Raw genomic sequence first — 20,154 nt, forward strand, 5'->3', positions numbered from 1 at the left:
AATATGTGGCCAAACACATGATGATATTTCACCTAAATAATGTCTGCTAAAAAATATGTGAAAATATATTATCAAACGCTAGCTTAATATTGTTTTGTATCGCGATTGATTAACTATGTGTCACAAAATAACAAATTGGATGTGTTATATCATACGAAGGTGCATAGCAATGGCATAAAAGATAAAAATGCATTTTATTTAGGATTTGTCAACACTACTTTAATTGAAATCTGTCTAAGTCAATGAACATAATTGTATAGAACATGATAGAATGATTTTCCTTAGTGTCATGCAAAAATACGTGTCCTAGTTTTTATAATAGTAAAACTAGGTACCTTCCCCTTGATGGAATTGAGAAATTCCGCAATCTATCAATAATTGTTTTGAGCACAAATCTTCACGACAATTAAAATGAATATTGGCACCGACTATTGAAGTAAACGAGACGCTAATTATTTTTTAAATTTAGACACCAGAACATGGAGACCTCTTTCCTTTAGCTAAAGTTTATTTGGAACAGTTTTACCTAACTTCCTCTTTCTATCACACACAATCCAGAAAGTTAAATCATCCACCTATCCTTCTTCTGACAAATATATCACACTATTCTATTCATATTATTTGTCTTGTCACAAAATTCCTTGAAAATTGAAACACATAGAAACATTTCATAAACAAATATAACAGCATATTTTGTACAATGGTACAACAATGAATATAATTTATAACGCAGAAGACGAATAGATTAAGCAATTCTGCTTACCCCTCTCTCTCTCTGTTTCTATCTCTTCAACTATACTACACAGCCTATTCCACTTACACTGCTGGAGAGGTTTTTGTTCTCTTAACAATATTGTACAGAAAATGAATTATGGTACAGGTGCCATCACTGCTTTGCTACCATTGGTGTTATTAATCCGTCAACCCTTATGAACCAACATATTGTATAGAGATTCCGGGCATCATCGTATCAGCTACTGTTGAGCCACCTTGGCCTTTTTTGGCATATCTATGACAATGTTCAGAATTTTTCCTTGGACGTAAATTCTCTTCCTAATAGATTTCCCATCCAAAAACTTGGACAGTTTTGTATCAAATGAAGCTAATCTAAAGGCCTCCTCTTCTGTGCATGTTTCTTCGACCTGTATGGTACCTCTAGTCTTTCCATTAATTTGGACTGGAAGGACTACAGTACTCTCTTTTAAATATGCAGTATCAGCCTGTCGTGATAACCAAAAATCAGTAAATGTTTCACCTAATTCAGTGATTTATTATTTTCAGATGTTCATGAGCTTCTAGTACTCCCAGAAATTTAATTCGCCTCAGAAGGCAACTATAAACAACAGTATGTTTTCATATTTTTCAAAATTATCTGGGTTTAACCTGTTTATATTCAATATTTGCTGAAAATGCACTCCTGCAGTTTTACAACAAAACTAAACAACTAAAAATGTAGATAAGTGATAACGAGAAGCTATGCAGCAGGGTGTAGGTGACTTAGCTCCCCTTTTTAGCAACAGTAAATAGATTAGGGAAAAACAAGTATCCATACGTCTTTCAGAAGGATGGGATCGGGAAGAAGAATAGAGAGTAACAATTAAGATCAAGAAAGTACTCACCTTAGGAAAGGGCTCATATGCCAAGGAATTTGAGTGTCCCAGACGAGACCAGAGCTCCTCTGCCATGTGAGGTGCATATGGTGAGAGCAGCAAAACAAATGCTTCAATAATTGATCTCGGAAGCTTGTCCCACTAAAGACATGAGACCCAACAGATTAGTTCAAATGCTATCAGAAACAGGTAACTCGCAATGAACTTAATATAGCTACATCACTCTTTGTTTCCCTTGTGTCGTTATTTTTAAGTGCAAGAAATTTTAATGTCTAGTTTGATCTCATTTCAATGTAGTCTTCCGTAGAGATAACCTCTTGCAGAAATGTAAGTAAGACTGTAAAATAGACCCAGTGGGACCCAGCCCTTTCTCGACTCCGTGAGTAGCTAGACCCAGTGCAGCCCCTTTCCCAGGTGATGTCTACAAGCATTCAGTTGGATACTTTAATATAACAGGGAAGGAGAAGAGCTAGAGAAGTCCTCTTGGGAGTAGTTCACCAATTTTGTATTTCATTTGCCTCGAGGAAGAGACTGAAATCTCTTTCCTTGTGCAATTAACTCTGACAAGCACATCAAATTTTTGGACTAAGCTGTTATTCCAACCTGCCCAAGTTGGATACCTTTGAAATTTTACAAGATTGAAGTGATGACATTTTTCTTAAATCCTATTAAATTGCTCTAACAGACTGACAAAAGTTGAGACAAAAAAAATAATTGAAGTGTGGGTACTCTTTTTTCCAGTTTTACTATTTCTTTAGCACTGAGGGGAAATGAGAACAAGAAACCTTATATGCTGCGTTAATGAACTCCATCATTGCAGAAATTCCAGTGTTGAACCGAGTTCCTTCAATTTCTTCAGTTACCTGTTATAATAAAACAACTCACAAATCAACAACTGATGTGTAATAATAGGAAGTGCATTAACATCCCAACCAAATTCTATTCCAAAGGTTACATGCCAGTCATACCCAATGAGAAGTAGTACTACCTTATCAATGCATCTGTGTAAAGAACGAAGTTGTTCAATTGAAGGTTTCTCATCAACTGTAACAGTTCCATCCAGATATGAACCAGTGGGTGAGGCTGAACCAACAACCAATCTCCAAGATCTTGCTAGGAAACGGTGAACACCATCAATACCACTTGTATTCCATGTTTTCGAGTCTCTATCAGACATAATAAAAAGTTTGCATTACGCACTAGAAGATATGCTGTCTAATACAACTTTAAGATGATCTACATATATCATAACAAAACAAATTTGAGAAACAAAAGAAAAGATAAGGACAGGCAGAAGAAGCTACCTTAATGGACCCATAAACATTTCATATAAGCGTAGAGAATCTGCACCATACTCCAAAACGACATCATCAGGGTTGATGACATTTCCTCTACTTTTACTCATCTTGTGAGCTCGGGCAATCAAACGAATGTTGGGGTTGTCTTTCAAAACAAACAAGTCACCAGATTTCATGACCTACTCATCATCAAAGTATAGTTTCAAACAGATGGCTTACAGTCTGACAACTAAAGTTCCAATAAAAAGATGCTAGAAGATTTTCTTAGGAAGCCAAGTAATTGAACATGATCAGTTTACAATGAACCTTTTCCTCAGGTATTCTTTCTTGTTTGTACTCAGCAAGCTCATCAACAGAGTCTGCTGATATCAAGTTTCCTTCGTCATCTTTGCATGCTGTATATTGAACCTGACAACTTGATTGTTAAGAATGACAACAAAATAATGGACATTCAAGACCCAAAGCAAATCAACTTACTTCACCAAGGATTATGCCCTGATTTATGACACACTTAAATGGTTCCTTTGTTGACACAGCATCTATGTCATAGAGAACCTGCAACAATGACTCTAGTCATGGTTTTTACTAGATGTTAGAGAATAAATATAACTTGATCTCGTAAAATGAACTGCTCTACCAAAGGACAAATAAAAAAAGAGAGGGCATTCCTCTTGCTTGTAAAGCCCTTTTTTGGTTTATTTGTCATCCTACCTCATCTATTTTTCCACTTACAAGCTCTGATTAGAAGAAGATTTATGTCACTTGGCTTGTCTAACAATGTACTGAAGTCAAATTTAGGTTAGCGAAGGGATTCAACAGCCATAAAACGGGGTGGATAAGGGAAGAAGAAGTGATGGTTTTTTTAAAAACTATTTAAGCTAAATAACACAGGGAAATCAAAGTCTGCACCTAAAATATAAAGATGGAAGTGAACAGAATTAAAGCAGAAGAAGAAGAACTGTATCTTATTAATGCTTCAGATTAGATATTTATAAGCCTAGAATGAAAAATAAAAATAATAATGCATGATCTAGCAGTCACTAATAATAATGCATGATCTAGCAGTCACTAAAACAACTCCTAAATAATAGGAAAGCATGACTAACAACTAATTGACTAAGTCTAACTTAAAACATAGGCAGTAAAATTAAATTTACTGCGGTTCAAAACAGATTCCTTGCACTCCTCCTTGCTTTGGATACTGCAAACTCCAATTTTCTGTCTAAGAAGCTCGAATTTGCTGATCGGTAAAGTCTTAGTATAGACTAGAGTTACTTCTCCCCTTTGCTGTACTTCTCTCAGAAAATAGAACTTGATGTTGAAATGCTTGGTCTTCTTGTGAAACACCGGATTGTTTGAGATTGCAATAGCTGCCTGGTTGTCGACAAGAATGCTAGTACTTTCCTTCTGTTCCACATGTAAATCATACATGATCTTTCTAAGCCACAAGACTTGGTTTACTGCTCCTGTTGCTGCTGTTGATTGTGCAACAATTTCCTGTTTCTTAGATGACCATGAGAATATTCCTGAACCTAGGCTGAAACAATGGCGAGAGGTACTTCTCATATCATCTGCGGATCTGGCCTAATCACTATCTGAGAATCCATTTGTGCTGCTATTGCGGGTAGCAACCTGATTGTGTCTAATCTTGCAACAGGAGAAAAGGTGTCAGAGTAATCGACACCATAAATTTGTGCATACCCTTTAACTACAAGCCTCGTCTTGTATTTGTTGATGGAACTATCTGCATTTAACTTTGTTCTGAAGACCATCTCACACCAATGACTTTTCTATCTTCAGGTTTGTTGACAAGCACCCAAGTTTTATTTTTCTCAATCATGGAGATTTCCTCCTCCATTGCTTTCTTCCATTTTGGGTCTTGCAAAGCTTCTACTGGACCAGCAGGTTCATAGATGGCGACATTATACCTCTGATAGATATCTGACAACAATCTTCTCCCCTTGACTGGATGATCATCTTCTAGTTTTTGCTGCCAGTGTTCTATTTTTTGCTCTTCAGGAGGGCTGATGTTTGCTTCTAGAGAGCGTCTTCCTGATTTCTGAGAGTTCTTCCAGTTCCACTGTTCATTCTCACTAAAATGAACATCTCTTGTAATTGTCATCTTTCCTGTCTGAGGATGATAAACCTTGTAGGCTTTAGAAACTTCACTGTAACCCACATGGATGCCTATGATTGCTTTCTTGTCAAGTTTGTCATGTTTAACCTGAGGAACATGAACAAAACAGACACAACCAAACACTTTAAGAAAACTTAGTGAAGGCTTAAACCCTGACCAAGCTTCAAATGGTGTTTTATCCTTCAAAGCTTTCGTTGGAAGTCGATTCTGCATAAAAACTGCGGTATTTGCTGCCTCTGCCCAAAATATCTTGGACAACTCCTTCTCATGCAACATACATCTGGCCATCTCCATTATCCATCTATTTCTTCTTTCACTAACATCATTTTGTTCTGGTGTGTATGGTGTTGTAAGCTGATGCACAATGCCGGCCTCCTCACAGAACGAAGCAAATTTCGTTGCTGTATTCCTTCCCATTATCAGACCTCAAAGCTTGAATCTTACAATTACTTTGATTTTCCACCAATTTCTTGAATTTCCAGAATACAACAGCAACTTCTGACTTGAATTTCAAGAAAAAAATCCAACACATTCTTGTAAAATCGTCAATGAAAAGAACGTAATAGATGTGACCTTGTAGTGATGGAGTTCTTTGAGGCCTTGCGACATCAGTGTGAACTAGTTGTAGCTTTTGTGAGGTCTCTAGGTTGATTTTGGAAATGGCTTTCTGTGTTGCTTACCAAATTGGCAGGCATGACATTCAGCGGAATTTGCTACCAAATCAGGTAAGCTCTCCACCATCTTCAACTTTTGCATCTTGACAAGCCCTTGATAATGATAGTGCCCGAGTCTCTTATGACATAACTCAATGACATTTTCTTTTGTTGATACAACATTTGCTCTTTCTCAAATGGATCTAATGAGAAACTTTTTCCTTCCATTTTGACTTTAAACAGGTCCTGCCTTGAGGGATCCTTGATCAAACAATATTTATCTTCAAAATAAAGTTTGAAACCTTTTTCTAACAATTGACCAACACTTAACTCTAAGTCTGGTACATAAAGAACATCTGTTATTGTTTTTCTACCTGCTTGTGTCTCAACTGCAATAGTTCCCATTCCTTTTACTGGAATGTGACCACCATGCCCTATTCGAACATTTGCAACTCGAGTAGGCTTCAATTCTTTGAAGAGTTCTCTATTATGAGTCATATGATTTGTGCATCCGCTATAAATCAATCACGACTCGCTAGAAACATTGCTTGCAAAACATGATGCAACAAATAGTAGATCCTCCTCTTGTTCATTTACAACTCGAGCATCTACATCCTGCTGCTGAGTTTTGTTCTTACAGATGATTGCTTCATGCCCAAACTGATTGCACTTACTGCACTTAGCTTCAGGCCTTCTCCAATACTTGAAAGGTGTGTGTCCCATCTTGCCGCAATGCTTACAAGGAGGGTAGTTTCCTTTGAAGCTACCTGTTGTTTTTGTTGTTGCGTGTTGCACCTTCTCGATTTGTTGGTTGGTATTTCTTGTTCTTTTTTTCTTATACCGTCCATCATCTTGATGCTTGGCAGGTAAAGCTCCTTCTTGTCTCATAACACGTCGTTGCTATTGTGCTTGAAAGGCACTTAAGAACTCTGTTAGTGTAATACTGGACAAGTCCTTAGTATTTTCTAAGGTTGTAATGGTCGCCTCAAATCTTTCAGGTACCATTACAAGGATTTTCTCAACGATCCTTGAATCGTTAAAAGTGGAACCCAATAATCTGACATGATTGGCAATGTTAAGAAGCCGATCAGAGTATTCCTTTATGGTTTCACTGTCCATCTATAGTTTCACTGTCCATCTTTTGCAGCTCAAACTCACGTACTAAATTTAGCACTTGCATCCCTCGAATTCTCTCATCTCCTTCATACTCAACCTTAAGATAATCCTATACCTCTTTTGCCGACTTCAGAGACATGATACGAGTGAAGACAGTGGATGAAACTGCAGCAAATAAACATGCCTTTGCCTTTGATTTCCTAATTTTCCTTTCCTGGTGATTTTTTATTTGCGCCATCATCGGATTGTTTGGCAAGGGATCAATGATGTATTCATCTTTTACAGCCTCCCATAGATCCAAAGTTTCCAGATATGCGTGCATTCTAACAGCCAAGATTCGATAACTTTCTCCACCAAAAGTTGGTGGTGCCATTGAAGAAAAACTTGCTTCTCCGTTCATGGCATTCACGAAATCTGATTGGCGCCCACACACAGAGATCCCTTAAGAAATAAAGCTTTGATACCAATTGATGGTTTTTAAAAAAACTATTTAAGCTAAATAACACAGGGAAATCAAAGTCTGCACCTAAAATATAAAGATGGAAGAGAACAGAATTGAAGCAGAAGAAGAATTATATCTTATTAATGCTTCAGATAAGATATTTATAATCTTTGAATGAAAAATAAAAATAATAATGCATGATCTAGCAGTCACTAAAACAACTCCTAAATAATAGGAAAGCATGACTAACAACTAATTGACTAAGTCTAACTTAAAACATAGGCAGTAAAATTAAATTTACTGCAGTTCAAAAGCAGATTCCTTACAAGAAGAAAGCCTTGGTTCATTTGTATCAACTGCAATGTTGACAACATCTGCACTGGCTAAAGAAGCACAGCCAAAGCATGAAACTGAGTGTATTCTTTTTATTTGGAATAAGTGCATTGGGACTTGGGAGTGCTAACCTTGTGCCAGAACCTGGCATAAAGTAAATGAAGAACAGCATGCTCAGCACCACCAACATACACGTCAACAGGGCCCCAGTACCTATAAGAAAATTGAAGCAAATGAATGGCTAATACTTTGAAACACCAAGACTTTCCAAACTAGCATGTATAACAAAATGAAAGCCAGAAAAATATGGCCGCTCTGATTGTACAAAGAGAAAGCAAACTCACTGTTCTTGTGCCTTGTCAACCAATGCGCTGGAGTTTTTTGGGTCCATAAATCTTAGATAGTACCTGCATATCAAAGAGGATGAGTGACATGGTTCAATGAAAAGCACCAAGATACAGATCAGACATATGACACATCCATAGGAACCTTGAAAGCTAAGATGGTTTCTTCTTTAAATACAGGACGAAGGTGAAAGTTGCATTGGTTTTTTGAACCACACATTATCAGTTTAAGTACATAACATTTAAGTATTAATAGATCCCTTGCTTTTCTCACATTTACTTCCAATCCCATAGTAAGCAGCCAAATTTTGAGAGTCAACATCAGACACTCTTCTTATCTAAATGCAGTAGGTAAGTGTTGGCCTTTTACTTCCATAACTACCGGTGACAAATTATGCACCCAATGCCACCCACTATGGATAACGAACAAGTAAATTCAGGGTAAAGTACTTCCAATCTTCTTCATTTTTATAATTGGTAAGTGTAAAAATCCTTCCTATCTGCTTTGCCTTATAATATTCTATGCTTCTTGTCCATATTATCGTACTCTTTCCCACAAACACAAACACATAAAAGATATATATTCTCATTAGTTTTCTCACTTTTTTTAAAAAAAAATTGGTACTATTCCCATTAGATTTCTCCCTTTTGACAAATGACAACCATATAGAATATTTAAAAACAAAACTAATACTAGTTAAATACAAAGTCTTTTTAGGTGTAGATCTTGTAAAAGAAATTAAACTTCCATAAACACCCAATATTGAAGCAAATACAAAGCTGATTACCAGCAAGAACCAGCCCACTGGGGCATGGTGTTTGTTTCTCGCCTAGCAGGTTTTTCAGATAAAGGATCTTTGGTTATAACCTGACAAATTGTTCAGTCAAAATAGTAAATGTCATTATATGAAGTGTTGTAAGCTAATAGGGAAGAACAAAACGGAAAAAGAGAAGTACCAAATGACAAAGAACCAATGTTTGTCAAGTTGAAATCATCACATATTAGGCAAAACCTACCCAAGAATCTGCTTTGGCAAGAGGTGGCTCCCCAGTCCCAGTGGGAGTGAAATCATCCAACTCAGGAAGGGTAAGAGGAAGCTCGGTTTCTGGAACTGGAATACCTTCTCCTGTGTCATCCAAAAAGATAACTGGAATAGGCTCCCCCCAATAGCGTTGCCGGGCAAAAAGCCAGTCCCTTAACTTGTAATTTACCTGAAGCAAGATAAATCTGGCAATAAGTAAGATCTTCTGAGCAGTAGAAATGATAATTGCTTCCTTCATACTTATCTTCATAATTCTGTTTAAGATCATCAACTTTCCAAAAACTGATATACAAACTTATGAGGAATCCCTCATAAATCAGAGGAGGTTACCTTTTTCTTCCCGTTTCCACTTTTCTCAAGCCATTGGACGACTCTTGAAGCAGCTTCTTTGCTAGGCAAACCATTAATGTCAAGCCCTGACTCTGAATATGATGAATTTATCATTGATCCTTCACCTGAATATGGTTTCTCAAAATTGCCACAATTGCTATCATCTGGTCTTACAACCCAAGAAATTGGGATAGTGTACTTCATAGCAAATTCAAAGTCGCGTGTGTCATGGGCAGGCACAGCCATTATTGCTCCTGTCCCGTAGCTGCATCATAATTGTTACGCTACTATAAAACCCCAAAACTTTGTCAACACGAAGTTCGTAAGACAAATAAATACTTTAGTATTAGGTTCACATTCGTAACGAGAGCATTAAGCAGTCATAGACTCATATGACATATATTGTTCGATAAATGTAGGACAAGAGGAGATAAGAAGGTAGACAACCTTCCCAAGACATAATCAGCAACCCAAATAGGAACAGCTTGGCCATTGGCTGGATTTTTTGCATAACAACCAGTAAAGACGCCTGTTTTTTCCTTTTGAAGCTCAGTCCTCTCAAGGTCACTCTTTCTAAAAGCATGTTCCCTGTACTCCTCTACCTGTCTCACATCCGTCATCTCTTAAAAGAACAAGAATGAACAACATTTTGAGATTAAGAGAAGATCAAGGGGAAGAAGAGCATACATGTTTACTTTGTGCTTCTGATACAAGTGATGACAGAAAGGGATGCTCAGGTGCAAGGACTAAGTATCTGCACAGCAAAAAGAAGACTAGCGACATGTGAAATGTAGTCTACAAATGGGGCATTAATGATTAGATATCAAAAGAAGAACGCATACGTTGCACCAAAAATAGTGTCTGGTCTTGTTGTATAAACTGTTATTCTTTTCTCTTCTTCCTGACTGTTACCATTTATGACAACAAAATCCAATTCTGCTCCTTCTGACCTACCAATCCAATTCCTCTGCATTTCCTTTATACTTTCAGGCCAGTCTAGGTCATCTAAATCCTCAAGAAGACGGTCAGCATAAGCAGTTATCCTCAACATCCACTGCCGCATAGGCTGCTTGGCAATAAACAATGTACTGTAAAATCATGAAACCATCCAGGCAATGAAAATAAGGACTAGACATTGAGTAAACAGAAGTACGGTTCTTTTGAAATTTCCTACCTCAAAATGTAACATGGTATTTGAAAGCTTACCTTTCTGATGACTGGATGCCCCCCTCTTTCACTTACACCATCAATTACTTCTTCATTTGCCAAGACAGTACCAAGTGCTGGACACCAATTGACAGGCACTTCAGCCTAATATTGGATTCAAAGAACATTGATAAGTCGAAGAGGGTCACTTCAACCTACCATTGCCATAATAAAAATGAAATTCAGAAAACTTCAAACCTGATAAGCTAGTCCTCTCTTCAGAAGTTGAAGAAATATCCACTGAGTCCATTTGTAGTAATCAGGTTCTGTCGTAGAAATCTCACGATCCCAATCATAAGAGAAGCCTAATGATTTAAGCTAGAAATCAATATAGATATTAGCAAAGTGATATTTTTGAAGCACCATTCTATACTATGAAGGATAGCAAAAGATCAAATCATGAAACATTCTTGTTACATAGATTAGCACATAAACTCCAACAATGACTATTTAAATGCCCTGAGTTTTGCAGGGAAACCGTCCTTTTCTTACAGGTATTAGAGCATATGGACATACAAATATCAGCTGAAATTGAACCAGCAAGGAATTGGAGGAAAAGTAACAGAACTAACAGATGGTGGGCAAGACAGCAGGCTCATGGATGGAGAGTTGCAAAATATGTAGTTGCTATCATTTTTAAAAAAACAGGGCCAAGTGACCAAGACCTGAATTTACGAATGATGGTTCACCTGAATAGTTACTTTGATAGAGGACTTTTTACTGTTTCAGACCTTAAAAACCATGTACGAATTACACTATCATGAAAAGGCTAAATTCTCCTTCAGTGCTCTGCCAAATGAAAAACAGATATTCTGTGGATTTGCCAAGTCTCAATTAAACTGAAACATCACACATACATACAAAAAGTAGCTCAAAGTCTACTGTCACCTAAATGAACACTTGATTCTTGAACTAGGAATGCAAATAACAAACTTAGGGTTTTGATTTCATGGCTAAAAATTCAGAATTTTTGGAAAGGATTAAAAGCCTCAATGTAAACACGGAATATAGTCATCAAAAGAAAAGAAAGTTACCTGCGAGCGAAAACGACTAATATTCCTCAAAGTTGTGATTTTTGGATGTGTGCCTGTCTGTCAAAGGAAAGGTAAAAACTTAGATACCTGCAATATTAAATTAAAAGCAGTGACTTATGCAAACTTACGTCAATAGCGTACTGCTCAGCAGGTAAACCAAATGCATCCCATCCCATTGGATGCAATACGTTGAAACCTTGCATGCGTTTAAATCTAGCAAGGATATCTGTCGCAGTATATCCCAGTGGATGTCCAACATGCAAACCAGCTCCACTGCATGGATGAATAAAGCACCAAAGCAAATTTAGCAGGTTGCGATCAATTGATTACAAAGGCAATTGCCATAGCTCACAATGGATTGGCAACTATCCACCATAAAACTCTTTTAAATAACTGACTGCAAATTTTGAACATGGGCAGAACACTTCTACGAAAACCTTTTCTAAAATGGGCACTTGATCCAGCTATCCATCTGCTGCCAAAGCCCTTTTTCTCCCATGTCTTCCATAGAATTTCCAAGTTGAGAGGTCATAGGCCTCTATGTCTAGCTCGTATAATATTCATATCCTCCTGCTTTTCTTCCTTGTACCACACATTCATTTGCTATCAAAATAGCATCCGTGATCTGTCCATATTGTATAGCCCATGCTCTAGATGTTCAGTCTTATACTGCGAGGAGGGAGGAGGGAGGGTTAAAAGTTTCACATTGGTTATGGGATGGGCAATTGGTTTTCTTGTATGATTTTGGGCAATCCTCACCTCATGAGCTATTTTTGGGTTGAGCTAAGCCCAAGATCTATTTCTTTACAATAATATTTCGAAGTACTTGGAAAAACCAAAAAACAGAGTCCAAGAAAGAGTTGTTTCACTATATCCAATGGCAGTACTTATATTTTTTGGAACAGAAATACATTTTTGTCAATATGTGCAATTTACTGATTTCCATACATGATTTTTTAGATATTTAAAATTCATTTTCAAAAGATTATTTGGTCTTATTTAGTTCTTAAAACTGATCAAATTGGATGTAAGCCAGGACTCTTGGTTGTTCGAAGGAGTGCCTTCAAGTGTTTATTCTTGCAAGTTCACATAAATTTTGGGGTGCTGTTTTTTACTTAAACATAATTTGTGCTTCTGCAACAAGATGGTGGTTAAACTAGGTTCTTGAAATTTTTCCTGTGCACCTCATGCTATACACGAGTGATTTGATACTTGATATAGAAGCCCAAGCATAGAATTGGAAGTGGCAAATGAGATAAGATATACATTCTCGTTTTACCATTTGGAGCTTTAAGCTAGTAAAGTTATTTCTCTTCTGGTGTTGATCCTTCGACTGGGTTGGTTTGATACTATAGCAATATATAGTTCTTTAGGTAACTTTTGTATTCACACAAAAAACTCATCAGAAACTGATGAAGTAGGATTTACAAACACCCAGGAGGTAACATAAAAAAAATCTACTTTCAATTTTTACAATTTGCCTATGAATTCCACTAAACTATCTCCCAACTGTATACTGTTTACACCAAAAGTATAGAGGACTAAGACATCTCATCTTGATCTTCTGGATGTTGCTAGCTTTCCCTTTATAGTATCTCTTATCTCTTTCCTTTCGCAATGTCCACCAGATGCAGGCTGGGATACCCTTACACCAATCTTCCTTTGATCCTTGATTCCCTATTTCTTGCCAATGAACCAGTACCTCAGAAGTGGTACTGCACCTTATCCAGTTCACCCTAAGTATATGTAAGAACATGTTCCACAGATTTGTAGTTGTTTTGTAGTGCAGAATTAGGTGACCATTTACCTCAGCCTCTTGTCCACACATGTAACACCTTGGGCATATCCATATACCTCTTCTCTGTAAGACTTCATGGGTCAAACAGGCTCTTCTAATCACCAACCACACAAAGCATGATACTTTCTGTGGTATCTTCACCTTGAGATTAGTTTCCAAGGCCACATAGCTGTCAAAGAGTGGTTTGTGTTTCCACTTTGCCTCGTACATCTTCTTTCCTAATTTTGTCTCTTCTAGTATGCTCACACATCCATCTAAGCATTCTCATTCCTACTACATTCGTTTTCTCAACTTGCAAGTTCTTGACTAACCAACACTCCACCCCAAACAGCAGGTCATGCAGTCTTATAACATTGGACACTGATGTGAGCCTCCATTTCCTTTATCTCATTCAAATATAATGACATCCTTGTCAATCTCCATCTCCTCTCTTGGGGGATGACTTGTGTATCAATACTCACTTCCCCATCTGCCTCATGTGATATGACATTGAACTTACACTATATGTACTCTACTTTAGTCCTTCACATCTGAAGCCTTTAGACTCTAGGGTGTGTCTCCATAATCTCGAGTGACTGTTAATTTTGTCGTGTGTCTTGTCGACCAATACTATGTCATTTGCAAATAACATACACCGTGGTACTTCCTCTTGAATATGTCGTGTCAGTTCATCTATCACCAAGACAATGAAAAAAAGGCTGAGTTGACCATTAGTGCAGACCCATCTTGACCGAAAAGTGTTCTTAGTCTTTTCTCACTATCCTCGACAATCTTGATTATGTTGTACATGTCCTTAATCATATGTGGTGTAGTTATAATTCTAAAATTCAAGCATCTTTATGAAACCTCCCTCATAATTCTATCTTATGTCTTTTCTATGATGAACACCATATACAGTGTTTTGGACCGCGAGAGGCGACAAGGGTCTGCCTCGCCACGCTCGCCTTTTTGAATCGAGGCGCCAATTAATACCAAAAATTTAAAACATTTAATTGCACATATAATATTCAAAATTTCAATAGCAATTACATATATTACAAATACTATAATAATTACTATAGAAGAATTAATGTTTTTTCAAAAAAATAATGGACAACGGTCACAACACAGTGAAAGCAGAAAACATTTTACAGTAATCCGGGACAAAACAGAGAGTAAAGAAAACAGAGGGGAAAAAAGAGTAGTGAAGGCAGGGAGCAATGAAGAGTGAAAGAGAAAGAGAAAAATGGAGCAACAACTCGAGGGAAAGAGACGAAGAAGAGAGCAGCGACTGAGAAAGAGAAGAAGAGAGAAGCGACTGAGGAAGAGAAGAAGCAGCAGCGACTCGAGGAAGAGAAGAAGAGGAATACACGAAAGTCTGATGAAAGTTTGAAAATAGAAAAAAAAACCAATATTATGAAGTTAAAACTTTTTTTAAAAAAATAAATCAAAATGGCGACGCCATTTACGTCGCCTCGGGTCTTTTTAATGATGAACACCATATACAGTGTTTTGGACCGCGAGACGCGACAAGGGTCTGCCTCGCCACGCTCGCCTTTTTGAATCGAGGCGCCAATTAATACCAAAAATTTAAAACATTTAATTGCACATATAATATTCAAAATTTCAATAGCAATTACATATATTACAATTACTATAGAAGAATTAATGTTTTTTCAAAAAAATAATGGACAACGGTCACAACACAGTGAAAGCAGAAAGCATTTTACAGTAATCCGGGACAAAACAGAGAGTGAAGAAAACAGAGGGGAAAAAAGAGTAGTGAAGGCAGGGAGCAATGAAGAGTGAAAGAAAAAGAGACGAATGGAGCAGCAACTCGAGGGAAAGAGACGAAGAAGAGAGCAGCGACTGAGGAAGAGAAGAAGAGAGAAGCGACTGAGGAAGAGAAGAAGCAGCAGCGACTCGAGGAAGAGAAGAAGAGGAATACACGAAAGTCTGATGAAAGTTTGAAAATAGAAAAAAAAACCAATATTATGAAGTTAAAACTTTTTTTAAAAAAATAAATCAAAATGGCGACGCCATTTACGTCGCCTCGGGTCGCCTATTTGAGGTCGCCTCGCCTCAGTGGATAATGGCAACACAGCCTCGCCTCGCCTCGCCATTCGCCAAAGGCGCTATGGCGAGCGCCTTTCACAACACTGACCATATATAAGTTAGTTTTTTCTCCTTGTACTACTCTAACAATCTCCTTAAAAAGTAGATGGTATAACCTCAACATGAATCAAATTGAACCTAATAATAAAACACATTCCTCCTAAAGTTTCATAGTGCAGCTTAGTAGTTTGATACTCATACAATTGTTGCAATTTTGAATATCATGCTTGCTCTTGTACGATTCTCTATAATTGTAGCAATTTTGAATGTCGCCCAAACTTTCATAGTGTGGATTAGTAATTTGAAACCTCTATAGTTATTGCAGTTTTGAGTATCACCTTTGTTCATGTACAATGGGATCACTACACTCCACTTTCATTCTATGGGCATCTTAGGCCTCATCTGTTTTCATTGAGATTAAAACCTCTGAATTTGAATACACGTCTGAATATTAAGATTTGCATTAAGGGCTAGGTGTTTAGATATGAATACACATCAGAATATTAATATGTGGTCTCCGTATTTGAACCCAGAATGATTACAGTTTGTTTCAATATCTGAATGTGCATATGAAATCAAACATTATGTTAATAAAATGTTATAAAAAAATCATTTCAATGAAAATATTACTTTTTTATTTAAAACAATATCATGATCATCAAGCATAACATAAAAAAATCACTAATAAAAAATATTTTATAGGCACAATATAATATCAAAAAGTTCAAAATAATAAATAAGGTATCACATTATCAGCGATTAACATATATTTTGGCTAATAAGAAAAACTAAAGAATCCTTATCTAACGTCATTCATGTTTTTTTGTAGTGGACACTTTGACAAAATATATTAACATATGTATTGTATAATGACTCTTCTCATCCAAGTCCATCTAATTTTTGCATATATTTTTTTAAATGTAGGTGCACTATTTTTAAAATCAATAACTCAAAAACATTATTATTTTACCAATTCAAGAGAAAAAAATTGGTGTTTGATTGAAAAAAATGAAGAAAGTTTGTAGTTGTGAGAGCAAAAGTTACGCAAAGACCGAGAGACACGATACATTATTATTTTATGACTAATGAAATAAGTCTAAATAATGTTAAGACTCTCCTGCAGATTTGTCCATTCAAACCTTTTGAGGTTCATTAAGAGACCTTTTGAGGAAAGAAACAAATGGACTTAATGAGATGAATCTGAATCATTTAGTTTCAGACCTTAAAATCAAACACACTTAATGGGCTGAATCTGAATAATTAAGATACAGACCTCCATTAAGTACAAACAAATGAGATCTTAGTCATCCAACAAATGACATTAAACTACAAAAGTAGTCACTCCAAACCCACTTTGCTTGCCCTCTTCCATAATGCCGCAAGAAATTCATCTAACCCAATCATTGTCCTCCTCTTATATTACAAATTTCCCTCTTTAACCTTCTCAAATTTAACATACCTTACAATACCCAAAATCTTGACTACTTTTGGTGTTCTCTAAATCACTCATTTAAGAGTTTTTGAAGTACGTCTGCCATTTTATTTAATGAGGGCCTCTTCCACCAGTACATTGTCATTCTTGTCTTTAATGCACCACTTTTGTCCTCTTTTCTCCATGCAAGTGTTTAATGTTATTGTTTTAACCGTTGTAATCGTCATCCGCGCTTTCTTTTTCACAATCTTATACCTCTCTTTGTTAGTCCTCTATGCATCTTTATTCTTGCTCTCCACCAACTTCACGTAAGCAACCTTATTGGGTTCCACTTTCCCCTAGACCTCTCCATCCCACCATCAGACCACTTGGGTCCCCTAAAGTTACCCTTCGCGACTCCTAACACCTCTCCAATTGCCTCCCTTATATTATCAGTTCTCCTTGTCCACATATTATCTGCATCCGATTACTCTCCTAGGCCTCCATAACCATTAACTTCTCCCCCAACTCCTTAATTCTTTCCTTAGTCAAGCTCAAGCCCCACTACCCCACTTCATCCTTGGTTGGTCATACAAAGTTCTTTTTTTTTTCCTTTTTCTTCTCCACATCCATTAGCAAGAGTTTATGCTAAATGTGAGGTTCTCACTCAAAATAACCTTACAATCCTTACATAAACCTCTATTACTCTACCTAAGGAGTAGGTAATCAATTTGAGTCTTTGCTAACGTACTAAACCACTTTTATGCTACATGAAATACAAATTATGTCTAATGATCCTGTAAAGCTTAGAGCATTACCATTTTCAAGAAAGGAACTTCCTAAAAATATGGTGTACATACACAAGGCAAGAGTCTGAACTGATGTAAAACCAAGTTGAAACTAAACCATATTGCGAACTAATATCACTTATATAGATCTTCTCTTTCATGGTGTCATGTCTTTCGTTAGGTTTGAATGGATTCCAAGAAATTGTCCGTCTTTCGAGACAACTCACTTTGATGTGATTTAGGGTCCGAAAGTCCTTTTAACACCATAGTTTCACACCCACATATCGGTACTTTTAGAGGTTGACATAGGATAGCAACAACCATCTCAAGTGATCTTCTTTGGTTTTATCCTCAATATGTGCTAGTTGCACATTCTATTTATCTTAGTATTTCATCCATGCAACACATCTTGTGGATATGGTAGACTTTAACGGTCCAACATTCACTCACATATAACATTACATATAATATTATATTGAACTTACCTTTTCATTTGGTAGGTATCTAACAGTTCTCCGTTTCAAGGTATAGCAAACACATCATTACCAATAGGTTGATTTCTTCTCATCAAAACTCCATAAACAATAGAGCTTCCTTCTCGTTAAAAGAAGATACTCCATAGTCCATCCTTGGCACAGAGCAATTTAAAGTTGAAAGAGTGGGAGTAAAAAAGTCCGTACCTTGGATATGGGAACATATCAAGAACATAGAATTTGGGCTTGGAAGTATCAATCTCATCAGGGGTTCGAAATGTCTTATTCTCTTCCCAATAATGTTGCCATTTTGGTTCAATTTCGTGAAACGGGTAAGCCCTTTTGACCTTCTCGTGTTTCTCATTTATCTTTTGCCCATCAATTGCATTTACTAGCACAGTCACGGTATTTTTGCTAGAACTTTTTGTACAATTGGAGACTCCGAAGCGTTCATGGTTACAAAATTCACGGCGCAGTAAAGGACGGCGACAGGCAGGGAGTAAAAGCGCAGAGCGGAGGAGAGGAGGACGAGGAAGGAGATGAGAAGGCAAGTGATGAAGGCGCGTAGAAGTATGGAGTTGGATGGGCATTGCTATGGGGGAGAAGGGGAGTGAAGAAGTTGCAGTGGTTTGACAATTTGAAGGTGGCAATTTGTTGATGAGAAGAAGTTTAGATAATGTAAGCATGTGTTTGGGTTTGGGCTTGGCTGGGCTTACTCTATTCAAAGAGTTTGGACCAGAGTTCATTTACACTTCTATCCCTATTTTGTGTTTATTCTCAATGTAAATAAATTTTTATATTTTTAACATAATTATCTCATCACAAATAATAAATTATTATTTTAATTTTATAAATCTCAAATAAAATAGAATATTTGAAATATATTATAAAACCTACCCAAATATTCACCTCACTATTGGGAACGTTTGGCCATGAGAATTTTTTAGTTCACAAAAAAGTATTCAATCTTTTTTGTTTTTGTAAAATGACCTTAAATTATATTTTATACTTTAAAAAAATATATCCAAAGTTTAAATATTTATGACAAAAAATATAATCAAATACAATTCAACTCGAACTTTAGAAATTCTAAATAAAGTAAAGAGTACTTTTTTTGTTTGTATTTACTTGTAAGATATTTTCTAATATGATTTTTTTTATTTGTTATTTTTGACAAATTAAAGAAGATCAATAATATTCTTTAGTAAAATATGTCTTAAAATTATATAATTAAAAAATTTAATATATCAATTATTATTCTCTTAACAAGTGTATCAAGTTAAATTTACTTTTCTGTTCATTTTTATTTGTCATGTTGCACTTTTCAAAAGTTAAGTTGACTAATTTTTAACATTAAATTAGATTACATTAATTTGATAACTTTTTTTTAAAAAAAAATAGATATTCAAAAACTATATAAAAAGTACTACAAAATTCAATTTTTTACATATTAATATGATGAAAGTATATACTCCCATGTTTAAAAAGTGATGACCTACTTTGAGTTGGACGAAGTTTAAGAAAAGAAAGAAGACTTTTTAATTTAGTGGTTCTAAATTAAAGTTATGTTAAATAATATCAAAATGCACTTTAATCTTGTGGTCTTAAACATGCCAAGTGAAAACTTAATGTTAAAGTGTTACCAAAAAGAAAAATAATCATTCCTTTTAAAACAGACTAAAAATAAAACAAAATGATTTTTTTAAAAGAAAAAAAAATATAAAATATTTATCAAAAATTTTAGAGATAATGCACACTTATACTATATTAAGGTCTTATTATCCTCCTGAACAAATTTTATTAATAATTTTCTACCCCTTTTCAGCCTACGTGGCACTATCTTGTGGGTCAAGCGTTGGTTGACTTTTATTTTCAAGCTAATACCACATAAGTAAAAAAGAGATAGAAAATTACTTATAAAATTTATTCAGGGTAATAGAACCTTAGTATAATATAAATGTGTCTCTGAGATTTCAAGAATAGGTGGAAAGGTACTCGTTTTCCCAAATTTTTATAATCATATGAAGGAAGAGGGTAACAAATA

The 20,154-nt window shown here is 36.0% G+C and overlaps 1 protein-coding gene across 3 annotated transcripts; it reads right to left on the reverse strand.

Moving 5' to 3' along the window:
* Positions 1-641: 641 nt before the first annotated feature.
* LOC101246305 (leucine--tRNA ligase, chloroplastic/mitochondrial) lies at positions 642-18,871 on the reverse strand. Of its 3 annotated transcripts, none has more exons than XM_010318269.3 (21): positions 18,318-18,871; positions 11,675-11,819; positions 11,547-11,603; positions 10,711-10,830; positions 10,513-10,617; positions 10,149-10,372; positions 9,994-10,060; positions 9,754-9,908; positions 9,307-9,571; positions 8,951-9,145; positions 8,722-8,801; positions 7,934-7,996; positions 7,721-7,802; positions 7,583-7,639; positions 3,386-3,463; positions 3,215-3,316; positions 2,915-3,087; positions 2,599-2,776; positions 2,396-2,473; positions 1,620-1,751; positions 642-1,220 (listed from the first exon to the last, which is right to left on the reverse strand). In XM_010318269.3, exons 1-21 carry the CDS (start codon positions 18,854-18,856, stop codon positions 975-977), a joined length of 3,141 nt encoding a protein of 1,046 aa, XP_010316571.2. In that variant the 5' UTR covers positions 18,857-18,871; the 3' UTR covers positions 642-974. The 3 variants fall into 3 exon arrangements, with proteins under 3 accessions (XP_010316571.2, XP_025885215.1, XP_004232688.2); XM_026029430.2 differs by lacking the exon at positions 18,318-18,871 and adding an exon at positions 18,123-18,238; XM_004232640.4 differs by lacking the exon at positions 7,583-7,639.
* Between the last annotated feature and the right edge of the window lie 1,283 nt (positions 18,872-20,154).

The sequence above is a fragment of the Solanum lycopersicum genome, chromosome 2 (assembly GCF_036512215.1).
Source record: "Solanum lycopersicum chromosome 2, SLM_r2.1".
NCBI classification, from domain to species: Eukaryota; Viridiplantae; Streptophyta; class Magnoliopsida; order Solanales; family Solanaceae; genus Solanum; species Solanum lycopersicum.

Bases quoted from the DNA above. Each gene is read 5' to 3' on its own strand.
- LOC101246305 (XM_010318269.3), bottom strand. From the start codon at position 18,856: ATGAACTCTGGTCCAAACTCTTTGAATAGAGTAAGCCCAGCCAAGCCC. The intron at 11,604-11,674 runs GTAAGTTTGCAT...TTCCTTTGACAG, and splicing joins CTGAGCAGTACGCTATTGAC to ACAGGCACACATCCAAAAAT. The intron at 10,831-11,546 runs GTAACTTTCTTT...ATTGATTTCTAG, and splicing joins TTAGTCGTTTTCGCTCGCAG to CTTAAATCATTAGGCTTCTC.